Source organism: Xenopus laevis, chromosome 9_10L (genome assembly GCF_017654675.1).
Source record: "Xenopus laevis strain J_2021 chromosome 9_10L, Xenopus_laevis_v10.1, whole genome shotgun sequence".
Classification (NCBI taxonomy): Eukaryota; Metazoa; Chordata; class Amphibia; order Anura; family Pipidae; genus Xenopus; species Xenopus laevis.
In genome coordinates this window covers 83,922,758-83,943,372 of record NC_054387.1, presented here as the reverse complement: position 1 = coordinate 83,943,372, position 20,615 = coordinate 83,922,758, and the positions used below count along the sequence as shown (strand labels likewise).

General features: G+C 37.8%; 1 protein-coding gene across 3 annotated transcripts in view; it reads left to right on the top strand.

The window, feature by feature from the left end:
- The window catches only part of LOC108701421 (NEDD8-conjugating enzyme UBE2F), a 123,093-nt gene that overhangs the window by 44,637 nt on the left and 57,841 nt on the right, over positions 1–20,615 (top strand). For all 3 annotated transcript variants that reach the window (XM_018236078.2, XM_041577481.1, XM_018236077.2), the window contains one exon: positions 4,077–4,144. In XM_018236078.2, coding sequence (XP_018091567.1) covers positions 4,077–4,144 — 68 coding nt within the window. The remainder of the gene's footprint in view (positions 1–4,076; positions 4,145–20,615) is intronic.

Sequence of the window (20,615 nt, the reverse complement as noted above, 5' to 3'; positions counted from 1 at the left end):
AAAACAACTGAATTGACAAGTGCTGCAAGGTGAACAACCCCTTTAACCCTCTGGTGGCTGCGTAGCCTACATAGCAACGCTGCACGTCGGGGGTCAAAGCATGATATTAGAATTTTAAAACTGCTAATCTCACAAAAATTAGTCAGAAAAGAATATTGCTATGAGCAGGTTTGCATACAATCCTTTATTTTCAAATCGAAATAACCCATTGTAGAATCTTAGAAGAAATGGTTAGATAGCTTTACATAAAAGGTTCAATTTATGAACTGGGGTGCATTATAAAAAGAGCAATATAATGCAGCAAAACCATGTAATTATTGAACAGGATCTCAACTTTATGAATATATAGGACACAATACTGTAATAGCTAAGGAAAAGAACATGCATTGTCCTTCCCTGTTTATTTATTCATTGAGTCATGGCTCCTTTCTTTAAATTTGCAACAGTTACAATGATCATTTTCTCGCTAAATTCTGTGTTCTTGTTTTTTTGTTTTCTCTGTTTGCCGTGTCTTGGAGATGCTCACTTGGGTGTTAATGATGCGCCTAGTCTCTGTCCCCTCATAAGGGCAGGGAGTGTGTTAATGAGCAGATTATTCTATTGAAACCATGCTGCTGTATATCTCCATATCATTAACTTCTTGTCCTGTTGCACACAAAGGCAGAACTTCAAAGAAAAGAGCTGAATCTCATTTCATACAGAGTTCTTTATCATGGGCCTCACTGCTTATTTATTTATATACATTTGAGTTAAATATAAATGAGTCTCAACGATAGGTTTGACAAATGTCTGGTGGAGAGCAATGCTTGGTACTGAAAATCCTTCTTTTGAACACGCCATACTCCAGTCCCAACTGCTAGGGCAGACATTAACTATTAATGATGTACATGTTCTACAGTGAAATGATTGTTTATTGTTCCCATTGGACTGAGTGACATTTAAGATATTTTGATTTTATTAGTTTGTTCTGTACTTCAATCATGCAACCATTAAAGAAACCATCGCTGTTTAAAATAATTCCCAGAGCTCCACAAAAAACATGTGTGTTATAATATTACTTATACTAAATCTTTCAGTCATTAATTTAAGATTCAAAATGCAATGGACATGTACAGTATTTGTTTTTTAATTTCTAGCACAATGAGAAATGTGCTGCCCAACCGAGAGATTGACTCGTAGCAAAGTGGCCCATTGTACACAGATAAAGAGAGTTACAAAAAATTAAAGCATACACTTCAGCAGGACTGGAAGATAAAGGTTAGATAGAAGTTTGTCCCAAGGAGAGCCACAAAGCTATCTTCTACCAGATCATAAAATTAAAAGCACTCTTTCCAAGCTGTAATGATACACAGTCAGTTGCACTGTAAACTGCAAGTGTGAAGTTAGAATAAAGTTTCTCTCATAATGACACAGGTGGCGTTTGTTATCCTATAGGCAATGTTTCTTCTAACTTCTGTGCTCATTCACAATTATGAAAGGACTTCACTATCCCATCCAAAAAGTACAGCCCATTTGGTTGGTTTTGCTCTTTTTGGTCCTGTAACCTTTTCACTCACTTCTAAATTATGAGTAGTCCAACCCTGTAATATCTATAATTGGCAATTGCACCCTCTTGTTCAGCACAAATGCAATGAGTAGGACTTGTGCTTAACATACTTTTTTCCTTTACACTATGTTTTACTACTTGTGCTTAAACAGGGCAAGCAGGGAAATTGAAGCTACTCCATGGTGGTCCTTGCTAGTAAAGCTCCCCATAGACGCGATGATTCTTCTTGCCGAACGACCGATTTTAGGGAAGCCCGACCAATTATCGTGTGGTTAGTGGTATTCGAACGATCGTACATCTTACGATTTTTCGGCCGACATCTGTCGGGAAATTGATCAGCCAGGTCAAAAAATCTTTGTCGGCCCCAGTGCAATCTCTCTATGTTTGCAGGGCCAAGCAGGCAGCTCCCCTTTGTTTTCCTGGTAAATTGGTCTTTTTAGTTGATGGTAAATTCGTACGATCGTACGATCGTTCTGAGAAGATCGTGGTCTCACGGTGAGGATCTGATCTTTTAAAAATCTCAACATCTATGGCCAGCTTTAGATGATTAGATTGTTGTAAACTGTTTCGCCTTACAAATAAGCAAATGTCCATTATGCAGTGGGGTTCCTTGTGCATTGATAATTTAATTATGTACATTGCAATCACCAAATATGGAGTAGCTTCAATGGGGCCCTTGTTAAAATCGAGGGTCAGATGAATTCAACCCAATATCAACAAATTCTTCAGGACAGTGTTCAAGCATCAGTCACAAAGTTGAAGTTACGCATGGGTTGAATGTTCCAACATGACAATGACCCTAAACACACTTTGAAATCTACAAAGGCATTTATGCACAGGGAGAAGTACAATACTCTGGAATGGCCGCCACAGTCCCCCAACTTTAATATCATTGAAAATCTATGGGATGATTTGAAGCAGGCTGTCCATGCTCGGCAGCCATCAAATTTAACTCAACTGGAGAGATTTTGTTTGGAAGAATGGTCAAAAATACCACCATCCAGAATCCAGACACTCATCAAAGGCTATAGGAGGCATCTAGAGGCTGTTACATTTGCAAAAGGAGGCTCAACTAAGTATTGATGTAATATCTCTGTTGGGGTGCCCACATTTATGTCTAATTGTGTTAGGATGCATATTGCATATTTTCTGTTAATCCAATAAACTTTGTCACTGCTGAAATACTACTGTTTTCATAAGACATGTTATATATTAAAAGGAAGTTGCTACTTTGAAAACTCAGCCAATGAACAAAACAAAGAATTAATAGGGGTTCCCAAACTTTTTCATATGACTGTATAATGGTACCATAAGGGTTTTTGATGGTTAAAATAATAGGCAAATAGTATGTTCAGCACAAGCCCTATTCATTGAACTCTTGTTGGACAAGGGGGTATACTGCCCCTTTACTACATGCAAGGGAAGGCTGACTGTGGAGCCCTATGAAGCATACATGAAAATAATTCCAAATCAAAAATTGCAAGAATATTATTTCTGAAAGATCAATTAATTTTAATTGAATTCAAATGACATTGGACAGTCAATTAATGTTGTATGAAACATGCTGTAACTTTGAGCTATGTTCTTACTGCAAACAGACTTCTATGGCAAAATGTGGCCTTAAAGCTGTTCCTCAGTGGGGCCATATTCTAAAGCAGGCAGTATAGTTTGAGATGTATAAAAAAGTATTTTTCATGAAATCTCATAATAATCTCACAATCTCATAATAATTGTTTGGTATTTAATTTTACATTGGAGTACTCACACATTAGGAACAGTTTCAAAGTAGCCTTTAGACAAGAAACCGTCAGTTTAGCTTGCGTTGGGCCAAAAAAAAAACCAGATAAGCCTAACGCTGTGAAGTAAATGCAGTACAAGTTTTACCTAGTGATAAAGACATACATTTGCATTAAGGCTATTGGCACTCCAGTCATTTTCCCTAATGGCATAAATTTGCCACTGGAGATGCTCCCAAAACCACCATCTCACCCGCCGATGGCAATCATTTAAGTCAGTGGCAGGCAGTGCACCTAGTTTAGGCTTTTCTTAGCTGGTAGAGAAAATGACTGGTGTGCCCAAAAATAATATCTACCCCCTTTTTTCAGTACTGTGTGCTGAAAATATTTTTGCCTGTGGTTTTTATTAGGAAGTTTGTATGGTTTTTAAAATTTGTTGCATTAAACAGGGCAAAAATGTGAAAATGAATGTAGTCACATTCTACTTCAGGTTCTTATGAGCACAAGCAAAACACATATGGGAACAGAGATCCTTGTTTATACATATTGTACACCAGTCAGTTTCTCTACCAGCAAAACAGCTGTTCTGCTTGCTTTTTACTTGAATAATGGTTGCCATTCATGTCAATGCAGTTTTGGGTGCATCTCCAGTGGTGAAAATACACCTGGGGCACTGATACTATCTCTCTTGTATTATAAATGTAAGTATTTATATTGGACTGTGCTAAATATTTTCTATTGATTTGTTCTGTGTAAGAATACCTTTGCTAAGATAAATTTCTTTTGATTTACAGATGAAAGCTATTACCAAGGAGGGCGATTCCAGTTTGAAATTGAGGTTCCAGATGCCTATAATATGGTGGTGAGTTTCTCAATGGATTCCTAAAGTTTTCTTAAAATAGTGCAAGTACCTAGTTCCAGCCACTAAAGATCTTCCCAGGGTTCTTTATATTCCCCGATCTATGTATACAACATTTCACCAACTATGCAGAATCTGAGCTCAAAATAAATTCTACATATTTAGATGTATAATGACTTTCATTACTATGTATTTGTCTCTCATCAAGGAAGCAAGTCTTCATTTTAAAGTGCCCATGGAACAACTTATGTAAAAGCTATAGCAAAAATGGAAAGTGACTTTTACTATGATATAGTTGGATGTATTTAAAGGACATGTAAAGTATTTTTGTGGTGCCAGTCTGTGTGCATAGAGCACCTTACCCTGACCTCAACCGCATCATTTTCGCACCCCCATTCGGATCCTACGTCCTGCACCGTCGCTTTGTGTGTAACTGCATTTAACTTTTCACCCGGCGGCCATTTTCCCTGCACGGCGTCATCGCTTCTGGCTTCCTCTTCTAAATGCGCATGTGCGCATAGTCCCTTCTGCACAAAAACTTCATAACGCAAGCTTCAGCTGTACTGAAGCAGAGAAGGGCGCATGCTCCCCACGCCAAACGGCAAGGAGAATTCTGAAGGGAGGGGGGAGAGGGAGCAAGCCAGCTGCCGATATGCAGACAGATCAAGGGAACGGAGCAGCCGCTCTATTAACTTCTCAGTGACCACAGAGGCAGGTATTTAAAGATCACAGTGGGGCTTTTTACAGATAAGATTTTTGGCTGGGGGGTTAACATGTCCTTTAAAGCATCATTTTCATTGGTTTTCATTATATAGATAGATAGATATAGATATATATAGATAGATATATTATAAGGTTTTTGAATGATTAGACTTTGTATTCTGGGGTTTTCCAGTCTGCAATGAAAATGTGTATACTTAGCCTTCTTTTTTTTATTGCTCATTCATCTTTTTTGGAGCCCCTAAAATTTGTCTCCCATTTTAATTTCAGAATTAATTAACTGCTGGAAAAAAATCTTTTAATTCTGCTGTCTGCTAAATCTTTTAATTAATTGATTAATTATTCACCTTTGAGTTAACTTTTAGTATAATGTAAACAGTGATATTCTGAGACGATTTGCAATTGGTTTTCATTTTTTGTTATTTGTGGTTTTTGAGTTATTTAGTTTTTTAATTCAGCAGCTATCCAGATTGCAGTTTCAGCAATCTGGTTGCTAGGCTTCAAATTACCCTAACAACCATGTATTGATTTAAATAAGACATTGGAATATGAATAGCAGAGGGCCTGAATAGAAAAAAGTAATAAAAAGTAACAATAACTTTGTAGCCTTACAGAGCATTTGTTTTTTAGTTGGGGTCAGTGACCCCATCTGAAAGCTGTAAAGAGTCAAAAGAAGGCAAATCATTTAAAAACTATAAAAAATTAAAAATGAATGTGAATTGAAATATTGCTTCGAATTAGCCATTCTAAACATACTGAAAGTTAACTTAAATGTGAAGCACTACTAAGTTGTTTAATCATTTTTAATAATTTATATAATTGCATAGAAATCAAGGCAGTCTCTGCCCTTATTTAAAATATAGATGTAGCTCAGATTTATATATCTTTTAGTATATTACTAAACTATTTTGACTAATATTATGAGACAATTTCCACATGGATTTTTTTTGGAGATTATTAAATAATCTTTTTGTTCAGCAGCTCCCTGTTTTGGAATTTCAGCAGCTCGTTAATTGCTAGGGTCCAGTCTATCCCAGCAACCAGGCAGTAATGTACAGTAAATAAGAATGGAATATGCAAAGGAAAGGATTTTAACCGAAAGAACTAAAACCTAACAATAACATTAGAATTGTAGTCTCACGAAACTCATAAAAATGATACTCTGTCAATGTCAGTGACCCCCCCTCCTAAAAGCTGCAAAGAGGCCAAAAAGGATGGCAAGTAATTGAAAAACTATAAAAATTGAACAGCAATTAAACTGTTTCTTATTAATTAAACATTCTGTAACATACTAAAAGTTAATTTAAGGGTTGACTACCCCTGGGAGTATGGTGCAAATAAGACCATGATAATTACAGCTCTGTATAGTTGTAGCAGGAAATAGCACATTATACCTTCACGTAATTCATTGAAAAGCATTTAAAATCAGTAGTTGCCAGTTTGTCTAATTACTGCAGGAAACATAATGGCATACTAACGTAACATATTCATAATTCATAGTTAATCATGGGTATTTTATAGCTAATTTCTCCTCTCCTTTCCAAACGACTTTTTTTTTTCTAAATATAAATCCAGATTTTTTCAGCCAAAGGGCTGATGTTTATTAACAAGAATGAAATGTTCCCGTTATAAATAAAGCAAACCTCAGCTACTGGGCATTTCACAGGTGATGAATGGCAAATTAGGCAAACATATGTGGTTTATCTGTGAAAAAGGGAAGACCTGAATCAGCACCCAGGCAGCAGTATTACAAGTATTGTTACAAGGTAGCCTTAGATGGAAAATGCCACATGTTGCCTCTGATCATTCTCTGACATTGCAAACCCCACTGCCTTTTGGGTAGGATATAGCCCTTTAAGGGATTGGGGAGGGCATCCCAACATCCATCACTGCCTTGTGATGAGACAAAAAACCCTACAAAGGCTAAGAGATCTATCCCTGACAGAAAACAGGACAGGTATTCAGTTTCCAAGGTGGCAGCCACTCCAGGAGATTACAAAGGAGTATGTGAAAGGATAGGAGTTTGTTTGATGATATGGATACTAAAGCAGATATGGCAGCCAATAAAGATGATAGTTAAGCTGGTCATAGATGCTAAGATCCGATCGTTCAAATCCTCGAACGATCGGACTTCCCCATCTCCCGACCTGCCACTAACCATTCCGATTATATAAAGTAGTAAAATAACAGATCAGCCGATGTTCTGCCCCTGGCAGCAATCGTACGAAAGTTATGTCCGACAAAGTTGCTGACAAATCGTCTGATCAGCAATACATGCAGAGAAATTATCAGCAGCCAACCGAAATCTTTTAACTTGGCCAATCAATCAACCAAACGACCGATCCCCGCGGGACGAAAAATGACGGGACTCACACACGGTCCGAAAATCGTACGAATCGATTGGATCTTTGCGTCTATGGCCAGCTTAAGAGTTGTGTTATATCACTAAGATCCTGCTCAAGAAAGGATTCAGAATAAATGTCCTGTTAGGAGCCCTTAGAAATGTAGGAAATGGGAACATTTTCAGTAGTTCTCCAATAGAGGAGAGAGTAGACATGCCTAGGACTTGTGTCCCAGATATTGCTTTGCACTTCCCAATTAGTGATGATCTAAAGACTACTCTAAGGGGTATATAATATAACAACTGATGGTGTAAAAATCTACATTGAAACCTTAAAAAATATCCTAAAGCCTCTAATTGAGAAGATCTGGAATGATGTACAACTGCCAATAGAATGGAGAAAAACCTTTCTATATTAACTAAGCTTTTTTTGTTGCTTTTTTTGTAACTGTTAAACAAGTATTGGTAAGTATCTAGCAGACTTTCATAAGCATCACAGTTGTGTAGACATCATTGATGTCTATGTACCAAAAAAGAAATAAGAAAGTTTAAAATAATGAAATATGCTGCCCCTCTGATTGCAGTCACATGTGTTTGTGGCTAACATTCTACACATCATTTTGTGTCTTGGATTAATATCTCAAGTACTAGCTGCTTATTATGTTGCATTGCTTAATTGACAAAATATATTCTGTAGCTTGTATTCTGCTTAATTAATAGGTCTAGCTATAATGGAGTTGCTTTATTATGTAATATCAAGATAAATATTTTGTACCACAGTGTAATCTGGAATAGATTTGAATTGAAGCCCGGTTCTTTGTTTTCATATTAACCAATAATAAGAATTTAAAACCTTATTGTTTTAGGTACTTTGTGTTGTTTAGCCTATTTGTGACCGACCATTGGCTAATGTAACAACTCTGCTTTAAAAGGGCTGCTTTATATTTGAAAAGAAAAATATAACAAGCCCATTTTCCCTCTGTAACTGTCTTATCTGCAAGAACCTTAAGTATAAATGTGTATTTTATTTTCAACCCTAAAGGTGGCCATAGGTGGCCAACGAAACGGACGTCCCCATCTCCTGACCTGCCACTAACCTTTAGATTAAACAAAGTAGTAAAAGAACAGATCAGACAATGTTCTGCCCTGACAGCAATCGTACGAAAGTTTGTCTGACAAAAGCTGGTGACAGTCTCCCACTGAAAATCGTCAGATCGGCAATTCATAGATAATAATTCAGAGATATCGGCAGCCAACAGAAATTTTCTATCCTGCCCAATCGATTGAACACTCGATTGCCATGGCATGAAAAATTTCAGGACACTCCACACACGGTCCAAAAATCATACGAATTGAGGATTTGTACGATTATATTTGTACGTCTATGGTCACTTTAAGTCCTACAAAGACACAAAAGGTTCAAAAGGAGCACACCCATTAACATTGAAGTGAGGTGCAATCCTACAGGGGCTCACCACAGCGTAATATACATAGAAAAAGAGAGAATAATTTATTGAACTTAAAAAGTTACAGAAATCAAGTAAAACAAGCATTAGCCCTATGCGTTTCGACCAATTAGGGTCATCAGGGGCAACAAACAAAACCAATAAAGAAAAGGCAGCTGCTGTTTTCTTTATTAGTTTTTTTTTTTTGCTTATGCTTGATTTATTTATTTTCATTAACTTTTTGAGTTCAATAAATGATTTTTTCTTTTGCGAGTGCAGTCTTCCTCTTTTTGTAACTAAGACCTACAAAAGACTTAATTAGTCAATTGATTTAGCTTTGGCTAGCTTCTGTTTCTGCAAGCTGTCTTCTAATTGAATGATAGTAATATAGGTGTTCTAGTGAGGGAGATGTCCCTTGATCATTATATGTAGGCTCTTTTTACCTCCCTGGCATCCTGCAAAGGAAGGTTTGACCTCTATACAGTTTAATTAACTGTTATGTCTTGTAAGGATGCAGCAACATAGGTCATAAATGCTAAAGTGGATGGGGAGATCAGTTGCTTCTAAATAATTGTAAGCCTCTAACTTTGGGTCCAGAAAGGGTTCATATATAACAAGAATTATTCAGAAATTTATTTCGATTTAACGTAGTAAGCTACAAGGCAAGATATTATATTCTTGGCATTCATGTGCATTATTGTAGACTTTTTTGTCCGCAATCAATCACTAAAAATGTGTTTTCGTTGAGGTTATTGTGTGTTTTCGTGATTATAGCTCTAGAATTAAGAATGGTTTTACTATTACATGTTCAGGGAAGACTCCTGCTTCAAAGCCTATACTAGAACTAGCCTTTAGGGTGGTGGCAGACAAGGGTACTTGGGGAGATTCGTCGCCCAGTGACAAATCGACTCTTCTTCGGGCGACTAATATCCCCTAAATGCCTTCCCATGGCTAGAATCTGAATCGCCGGCAGGAAGGCACTCGGAATGCTTTGTTTTCCGAAGTCGCCCAAAGTTTCCTTGTGAGGCAACTTCGGGCTACTTCGGAAAACGAGGGTTCAGAGTGCCATCCCCCTGGCCATTTACATAGATTAGTTGCCTGAAGAAGAGACGATTTGACACTGGGCGACTAAACTGCCTTGGGCATAGGGGAGGAGCAGACAATTACTTTCACTTTCCATTCAGCACTTCCTAGATGTCACTGCTCTCCCCACATTCCCTCGTTTTCTTCACCATTTAATTGTGTAGCCAGTGCATGGGAATGGACATCGGGTCCCCCATTCTGGTGCACAAACAAGATTCTGTGATGATGCAAGGCTTGTCTTAATAAGTGTCCACAAAATGGCTCCTGACTGCTTGCTGTAATTATGAATTCCCAGACTGAAGGAAACAAGATTCAAATAATTTATATAGTGTAAGTTAAATTCTATTAAATATCTATTGTGATAAAATAAGATTTTGAATCATTTTTTTGGGTGACATGTCCCCTTTAATTCCACTCAATCCAGACTATTTATTTTCCTGCCTGTGTTTTTATTTGGGGGGGGGGGGGGAGAACACTGTGGCAGAATATACTGCATGCCACATGTTAGACAGCGCTGTTACACAGGCCCATGAATGCATAGCCTTAACTCATATTAGTTTATGGGGAATCAAATACTCAAGTTCATTCATAAATCTGTTTTAAGAGCATGTTTATGAATGTTTACTTAGTAGTAAAGCTGGAGTGTGACAGGATGCTTAAACGTACTCTGCAACAGCTGACATGCTCTCCCCATGAGTCAGACCTTGCATATCATATCTGAAATGGCAAATCTCTCACAGGCAAAAAAAAAAAAAGCTCCAATAAAGGGGCAATTTTTAAAGGTAATGATACTTTTAAACCCCAGATTGAAACCAGCACCATTTTTTATTTATTACTGCATACAAGATTGTAGGGGGGAGTTTAGTTATGCCGTATGTCTGATTTAAGTTTCAGTATTGTTTTCTCCGTCGTGTGTAATATAAAAGATTGAAATTTAGCTACTAGTCAAGTTTTTGGGTTGTCAAGCTGATCATGAAGCTGGTAATCTGTGTCCACTGAAAAAAGACATTTAAGGGATTCTGTCATTTCAGATCTGTTGAATACCACATTTTACTTCATTTATGGATGACATTTATTTGTGTTATTGCTATTGATTTATGATTGATAACTCCTTTTTCTGCAGGTCTTCATTAAAGGAGAAGCAAAATCAAAAATTAAAAAGAAAAACCCTACTCCTCTACCCTACATAGACCCTCCACCCCCACAGCCTAAGTGTTACACCAGGCAAATGCCCCTAACTTTTTACTTACCCCTCGGTGCAGAATCAGGCATCGGAGTTCAGGGGCACCATCTTCGGTAATCTTCGGAATGAGACCGGCACTTAGGCAATTTTTGTGAGTTTCGCCGTAGGCACAGTTGTTGGGAAACAGAAACTTGCTCCCAACTGCGCATGCACCGCTCCACCAGTCTCATTCCAAAGATTACCGAAGAAAAGAAGATGGCGCCTGTGAACTCCCCTGGATAGAATCTGCATGGATGGGTTAGTAAAGACTTGGGGGCATTTGGCCAGGGTAACATTTAGGCTGGGAGGGAGGGTGTTCTTTGTAGGGTAGGGGGGTAGGGATTTTTTTAACTTTTGGGTTTGCTTCTCCTTTAAGGGGGGTTATTTATGAAAGATTGAATTTTAGAAATTTGTGAGGGTTTTCAAACTCAAATGGGTTCTAATTATTATTAACATGTATTTATATAGCGCCAACATAAGAAAAAACCTGAATTGAAACAACTCGATTCAGTGAATTCAGGGTTAACAACTGAAAAAGAAAAGAGTTTTCCGCAATATGCAACAACAAACATATACGGAACAACAAACATATACGGAACAACAAACATATACGGAACAACAAACATATACGGAACAACAAACATATACGGAACAACAAACATATACGGAACAACAAACATATACGGAACAACAAACATATACGGAACAACAAACATATACGGAACAACAAACATATACGGAACAACAAACATATACGGAACAACAAACATATACGGAACAACAAACATATACGGAACAACAAACATATACGGAACAACAAACATATACGGAACAACAAACATATACGGAACAACAAACATATACGGAACAACAAACATATACGGAACAACAAACAATTCAGGGTTAACAACTGAAAAAGAAAAGAGTTTTCCGCAATATGTTTGGTGTTCCGTATATGTTTGGTGTTCCGTATATGTTTGTTGTTCCGTATATGTTTGTTGTTCCGTATATGTTTGTTGTTCCGTATATGTTTGTTGTTCCGTATATGTTTGTTGTTCCGTATATGTTTGTTGTTCCGTATATGTTTGTTGTTCCGTATATGTTTGTTGTTCCGTATATGTTGTTGTTCCGTATATGTTTGTTGTTCCGTATATGTTTGTTGTTCCGTATATGTTTGTTGTTCCGTATATGTTTGTTGTTCCGTATATGTTTGTTGTTCCGTATATGTTTGTTGTTCCGTATATGTTTGTTGTTCCGTATATGTTTGTTGTTCCGTATATGTTTGTTGTTCCGTATATGTTTGTTGTTCCGTATATGTTTGTTGTTCCTTATATGTTTGTTGTTCCGTATATGTTTGTTGTTCCGTATATGTTTGTTGTTCCGTATATGTTTGTTGTTCGTATATGTTTGTTGTTCCGTATATGTTTGTTGTTCCGTATATGTTTGTTGTTCCGTATATGTTTGTTGTTCCGTATATGTTTGTTGTTCCGTATATGTTGTTGTTCCGTATATTTGTTGTTCCGTATATGTTTGTTGTTCCGTATATGTTTGTTGTTCCGTATATGTTTGTTGTTCCGTATATGTTTGTTGTTCCGTATATGTTTGTTGTTCCGTATATGTTTGTTGTTCCGTATATGTTTGTTGTTCCGTATATGTTTGTTGTTCCGTATATGTTTGTTGTTCCGTATATGTTTGTTGTTCCGTATATGTTTGTTGTTCCGTATATGTTTGTTGTTCCGTATATGTTTGTTGTTCCGTATATGTTTGTTGTTCCGTATATGTTTGTTGTTCCGTATATGTTTGTTGTTCCGTATATGTTCGTTGTTTCGTATATGTTCGTTGGCTTGTGCTACAATCCTGACATGCACAAAGAGGGATTTTATCCCTGAACGACTGAAATTTTTAAACTCATCCGATCAATTTTGCGAACGATAATGTCGAGACGATCGTTCGTCCGTCGATTGTTCGTACGCCATCAACCGATGGCTTAAACTCATCCGATAGGTTATCGATATTTATAACGTTCTGGAATCGGTCGTTTGTAAGTAAGTAAAAAATCTGCCCGTGTATGGCCACCTTTACAAAGGGATAAGCACTATAATAAATAATAAAAAGAATAAGTATAAATATGCTGTGATTAAGAACCATGTGGTATGAGAGACAGTAGGAAAGAGGTCCCTGCTCTGTAGAGATTATTATTATTATTATCATTATTATTATTGAGAAAAAAGGAAATAGTTTAAAAAATGGTTGATTGAAAATTAAGTCTATGGGAGATGGACTTCCCATAATTCAGACATTCGATGTTATGGTCAGCTATATTTTGCCTAATAAATCAAATTGTAATTCTAACCCACTTTTCAATACATATTTTGTGAAATTTGTTCAGTGATTTTAAATTTATTTGTAACTTTTATAGGAAAAAGGGGAATTATTTTTTTAATTCTTTGATTAGAATCTATATGGGAGATTGACTTCCCATAATTTAGAACTTATGGGCAGTTATATTTTGCACAATAAATGAAAATCTCATTTTAACCCACTTTCCAATACGTTTTGTGAATTTTTGCAAAGTTATTTATAAATACAAATAAAATCATTCTTTGTAAATCTGTATTCTTTCTGTTCTCTGATTCACACTCTTGAAATAATGTAGCAGAAAGCAATTCTCCTCCACGTCTGTTAATGAGCTGGCTTTTCCATTGTTTTAGGAGTCACATTGTTTTTGAATTCTGATCCAGCAGAGAAGTTTATATAAATGGCTCAACAGATACTGCTTTCAATTTATTTCATTTTCAATTGAATTTACAAATAACTTTAAAGCAACTAAAAGGTTTTAATTAATATATATGGGAAATTGTTTAGATTGAAATGTATGTTATTGTACAGCGTTGCGTAATATGTAGGCACTAAGGGAATACACTCGTCTTCTTTCGCCGCAGAAATGCCGCCCATAAGCTTGTATGTGTTGTGCGATAAAAAAAACGCGCGTCAAAAAAAATTTGCCAAGCAAAAACATTTTTTTTACGCCAATAGACTTAAATGGGCGTTGGCAAATTTTTTGGAAAGCGAAACGGGTCAAATTCGCCCATCCCTATTTATCACTATGCATTAATAAGAATCATTTAATTATGCAAGGAACCGATTTTCAATGGACAGAGCCTTGGTCGCTATTGTTTTGACACATTTGACAAGGTATTATTAAACTTATATATTTAATTAGCTTATACTAGGTAGTATTTTCCATGTTGTTCAGTAGATTCTTCAAGTCCTTGACCTTTCCAAATAAAGTAAGACCTTTGCTTACAGTGCGCTTGCCAACTCTGCTTACTCAGGCAGAATAATGAAATTCCCTTTGTTTTATTATATCCTTTTACTGCAGATGTAGCACTGATTATTACGTGGGTTATCCTGAGGCTAGGGTTCCGAACAGTTCAAGAAACACTGATGACTTTCAGCCCTCCTGTCATAGCAGCTTAAACTGTTCTTTCCTATGAGTGCCAGCAATGTGTTCCAGGGCAATAGGTGCACTTATGCATTCAACATTGTTTTCCCTGTAAAAGTCTTTCAGTGTAAAATCTCAACAACCTCATTATATTATTTACACGTAAAAACACATCATTCTATTCTAGTTTAAAATCAGGTTTCTGCATTCATCAAGTGATTCGGTGAATTCCCTAAGCAAATGTCTTAACTTTTTGCCCGGCAGTCGTGGTTATTGTAATGCTGTTATTTTGTTTTTTTAATGATTTTCATTTTTTTTAAGCTGAATGGAGTGTTTTTTGGGAAAGAACAGAGAGAAGCTGATGACAACAACAAATCCTTACTTTTTATAAGTAAATCGTGTTAAGGCCAAGCCAGGCAAATGTGTTAGAGGGTCCATTTTTTGCAGCTGAGCCAGTCACCCCTTTTGTACAGTGAGCTGTCCTTACTCAGTCACAACTCAATGTAGTTAAGGTTGGCAGTGGTGTGTACTAAGCCTTTTTAATAGGGATTTCTTGGACAAGCATAATGGCATAGGCTATTATGTCATAGTATGTCATAGGCTATTGTGATACTATAATCTGCAATTAGTATAGATACTGGTATATATAGTTTGTGAGTGTATGGAGGGGTCAGTGTGATTGTGTGTATGTATGGATGCTGGTTTCATTTTGAGGGGTTGAATGTGATGAACTTTAGTCATTTTTCAACCTGATTAACTATGTAACTACCGTATATACTCGAGTATAAGCCGACCGAGTATAAACCGAGGTATCTAATTTTACCTACGAAAACTAGGAAAACTTTTTGACTCTAGTATAAGCCTAGACACAACTACAGCCCTGTCTCCCAGCATCGCACATTCCGCCAAAGCGACCCCCCCCCCCAGCGATCAACCGGACTCATTTGCAAAGTTGATGGTGACAGAGAATTGCCAAACAGATTAGTGAGTGCATTGTCCCACTGTCCCACTACCATGTGCAGAGGGTGCTGTGTGATATTGCCATCACTGTTAATCTTTTGTATAACCAACAGAGGGCACTGTGGGATATTGCCATCACTGTTAATCCTTCATATAACCAACAGAGGGTGCTGTGTGATATTGCAGTCACTGTTAATCTTTCATATAACCAACAGAGGGCGCACTGTTATTGTTTCATATAACCAACAGATGGCGCTGTGTGATATTGCAGTCACTGTAATTCTTTCATATAACCAACAGAGGGTGCACTGTTATTCTTTCATATAACCAACAGAGAGTGCTGTGTGATATTGCAGTCACTGTTATTCTTTCATATAACCAACAGAGGGCGCACTGTTATTCTTTCATATAACCAACATATGGCGCTGTGTGATATTGCACTCACTTATTCTTTCATATAACCAACAGAGGGCGCACTGTTATCCTTTCATATAACCAACAGAGGGTGCTGTGTGATATTGCAGTCACTTATTTTTTCACATAACCGACAGAGGGCGCACTTATTCTTTCATATAACCAACAGAGGGCGCTGTGTGATATTGCAGTCTCTCCCTAAGCGAACTGTTGGTATAGGAATGATTAAAAGTGACTGCAATCTCAGCTACTGCCCGCTGACCCGAGTATAAGCCGAGGTAGACTTTTTCAGCACATTTTGGATGCTGAAAAACTCTGCTTATACTCGAGTATATACGGTACATAACATCAGCCTCCCATCAGCCTCATTACAAGTGTATGGAAGTACACTTAGAATTTGGTAATTATGGTGAGAATGGTTCTCACAATATGCATGAGTGCTTGTGTAAAGCAACATTTAATTGTCCCACCAAGAACTGACTGGCCCTTCTAGTAATTGCTTGAATACCTCAAAAGTGCATTGTAGAGGTAGATAGATTTTTGAAGGACAGAGAAGGACATCTTTTGTTAAGCTTTGTTCAAAATGCAGTTCTTGCTTTTAGTGTAACCAGCCCTAGCCTATATAAAACTTTAATATGCAAATATTCCCTGTAATTCAGTGGTTCCCAGTGGGGTCCTTCAGCAGCAATAAGTGGAGATGTCTGCAATATTAAGAGTGATATTTTGAGGGAATTATTGGGGTGTAAACTCTTAACGGTTTCCATATATATTCTTGAACCCTAGCAAAATGAATGATACATACATGTCGTCTGTAACCTTTTTATGAATTAAAGGGGTTTTCAGCCACACATTGGACCTCAAAGAAGAACTTGCACTGGAAAAGTCCAACAATTACTGCTGTAAGGTTTTATACACAGACAAATGTGACAGTAAACTTTGTGTAATGCCGTACAGTGTATCATTGGATTTTCTTTTTTTATACATGCAGCAATTAATACATTACAACATTAGAACACAGTATTTTTAGTACAACTGTAGTATTATTAAGAGAAAGGAAGCTTTAAAGTGGACCTGTTATCTACAAAAAAAAAGCTGCATAATGAAAGTCCTTTGCAAATTAAACATGAAACACAAATTCTATTTTCTCATTAAAAAATCCATTCCTGTTATAAAGGTGTTTAAATATCTGAGATGTCGATCAAATATTATTTGCCCCGCCTCCATGCCTGAGGTAGTGTCGGACTGGGCCAGCGGGACACCAGGAAAATACCCGGTGGGCCCCAGGCTCTTGTGGGCCCAGCCGGCCCAGATCCACTTCTCAGTGGCGTGACCCCTGGCAAAGGGGGTCGCGGTGAAATAAAAATTTTGAGCGTGCGCACAGATGTGGCGCTGCATGCGTGGGCACTGATGCGTATACCCTAGCACCACCAGTGCACTGGAGCAGCAGTGGGGGCCGGAGCAGCAGGGAGGGCCGGAGGGAGGCCCTGGGGCAGTTTCTCCGGTGGGCCCCAAGCCCCCCAGTCCGACCCTGGCCTGAGGCATATAGGTGGGGCAGTCAATTATTTTCACTTTCCATTCTGCATTTCCTACATGTTACTGCACTTCTCGCATTGCCCCTTCCCTCCTCACACTCTATAATTACAGTATGTAGGGCACTGCACGTGGGCATTGGGTTCCCCATTCTCATGCATACACAAGATTGTGGGGTGATATACAATTGATCTTAAAGGAGAAGGAAAGCCCCAGGGCGCAAAAACCCCACCCCCCCTCCCGTGTATTGCCCCCCCTCCCTCCTCCCCCCTGGCCTACCCCTCCCGCTGGGCAAATGCCCCTAACTTGTTACTCACCCCTCTGCGCAGGTCCTGTCCACGGAGTTCACAGTCGCCATCTTCTCCCACGCGCGTCTTCTTCCTGCTCTGACCGGCGTCTTCTGGCGCATGCGCAGTAGGAACAGGTACCGGTACAGCTCTATTGCGCATGCGCCGAATGTCACGAAGTTTTCCGATTTCACTTCGTGACATTCGGCGCATGCGCAATAGAGCTGTACCGGTACCTGTTCCTACTGCGCATGCGCCAGAAGACGCCGGTCAGAGCAGGAAGAAGACGCGCGTGGGAGAAGATGGCGACTGTGAACTCCGTGGACAGGACCTGCGCAGAGGGGTGAGTAACAAGTTAGGGGCATTTGCCCAGCGGGAGGGGTAGGCCAGGGGGGAGGGGGGGCAATACACGGGAGGGGGGAGGGGTTTTGCGCCCTGGGGCTTTCCTTCTCCTTTAATAACGGTGTCCACAAAATGACTACTGCCTGCTTGCTGTGATTGTGTAATTTCAAGACTGAAGTCTATTGTGCTCAACTAACATGATTTCTATATAGTCCTAGAACTTTTGATAAACTCTACCTTTGTAAGTTACAGAAATTGCTACATTATTGGTGCCTGGTTAGAAAGAGGCATTTGTTAACTGATAAATTATTTTACAAGGGCCTTTTGGGGCTTTAGAGTATACCACCCTTTTCATTGTAATTATGACTTTTTCTTTTATACAGGTATGGGACCTGTTATTCAGAATGCTTCGGACCTGGGGTATTCCGGATAATGGATCTTTCCGTAATTTGGATCTTCATACCTTAAGTATACTAGAAAATAATTTAAACATTAAATAAACCCAATAGGCTGGTTTTGCCTCCAATAAGGATTAATTATATCTTAGTCTGGATCAAGTACACACTACTGTTTTATTATTACAGAGAAAAATTCAATTTTTAAAAATTTGGATTATTTGATTATAATGGAGTCTATGGGAGACATCCTTTCTGTAATTCAGAACTTTCTGGATAACGTGTTTCCTGATAACGGATCCCATACCTGTATAATATTCCCCATATGACTTGTAATTTAGATAAAGTAACCACATACAACTCAATTGAAGGCAACCTTGATGTAAGATAGAATGAGTTGATGGTTAAAAGGTATTTTCACCTCACTCTTTCATGTAGTATACTAGGACGAGCTGATGCTGGGCAAAGGGAAAACTGCAATTCATCATTTTAAAGCAAAGAAGTGCTTAGCTGTACAGGTCTAGGCTTTCTTTTGTGCCAGTCACAGTTCACGAAATGTGAATATTACTGTCAAAACATCTATTTAAAATGCATGCCTTCAGACTCTTGATTTTCAATGCACAAATGCCTTAAGGCTGATAATTGTGAATGTTAAAAAAAAGGCCAAACAGTAGTTTTTGGCATGAACAAGTTTGTTTAATTAAAATTTAGGATTTTCTTGTACACTCTATTTAGTCTTGTCAGTAGTGATGGGCTAATCTGTCCCATTGCGATTCTCTGAAATATAGGCATTTTTTCCCCCACTATAACGGTTTCCAAACCACACTTTTTTTTATGGTGACTGGCATTTTAACACTCAATACATTGGAGTCTATGGGATTGTTTTTTTTTTGTGAAACCTGGTGAAGAATTTCGCCCATCACTACTTGTCACCTTTGTTTTTTTATTTATACATTTATCATCATGATGATATTCTTAGTTTTCTTGTACAGGTATCATATCTGTTATCTGGAAACCCATTATCCAGAAAGCTCTGAATTACAGGAAGACCATCTCCCATAGACTCCATTATAATTAATAAAAGGAAATGATTCCCTTTTTTCATGTGATAATAAAACAGTACCTTGTACTTGATCCCAGGTAAGATATAATTAATCCTTACTAGAGGCAAAACCATCCTATTGGGTTTAATTCATATTTAAATTATTTTTTTGTAAGACTTAAGGTATGGTGATCCAAATTACAGAAATATCCCCTATGCAGAAAACCCCAGGCCCAAAGCATTCTGGATAACAGGTCTCATACCTGTAGTATTAGTTTAAGTAGTGCTTATCAGTAGGGATGCTTCAAATCTACTATTTATAATTCTAGCAAATCCCTGAATCCTTTGTGAAAGATTTGGCTGAATACTGAACTGAATCCAAATGCTACTTTGCATATACAAATTAGGGATGGGAAAGAAAAAATGGGAAAAAATGTTTACTTCCGTGTTTTGTGATGAAAAATCATGTGATTTCCCTTCTCGTCCCTAATATGAAAATTATGATTCAGTTCAGCCAGGCACAAGGACTTGGTGTATCCCTACTTATCAAGGGTGTCGTTTTTTTTGTCTTTGTTCAAATAATAAAATTGTTATTCAAAGCTCAATACAAAAATTTCCCAGGGAGAAATGCAATCTTAAAGGAAAACTATACCCCCAAAATGAACACTTAAGCAACAGATAGTTTACATTATATTAAGTGACATATTAAAGAATCTTACCAAACTGGTATATATATTTAAGTAAATCTTGCCCTTGCATCTCTTGCCTTGAGCCACCATTTCGTGATGGTCTGTGTGCTGCCTCAGAGATCACCTGACCAGAAATACTTCAACTCTAACTGTAACAGGAAGAAGTGTTGAAGCAATAGACACAACTCTGTCTGTTAATTGGCTCATGTGACCTAACAAGTATGGTTTGTTGGTATGTTTGTGTGCTCAGTGAATCGTACGATTTCAGGGGGATGTCCTTATTTTTTAAAATGGCAGTTTTATATTTATGATTACCCAAAGGCACATACTACTAGAAAAGTATATTATTATGAAAATGGTTTATTTACATGAAGCAGGGTTTTACATATGAGCTGTTTCATGCAATATCTTTTTATAGAGAACTACGTTGTTTGGGGGGTTATAGTTTTCCTTTAACATCTGCATCTGGTTTTAGAGAAGCTTGTGCCCACAGATGACAGTCTTCTTGTAACGAATGAGATCTGACACGTTTTGATAACTTTGGCTGTACTAGCATATG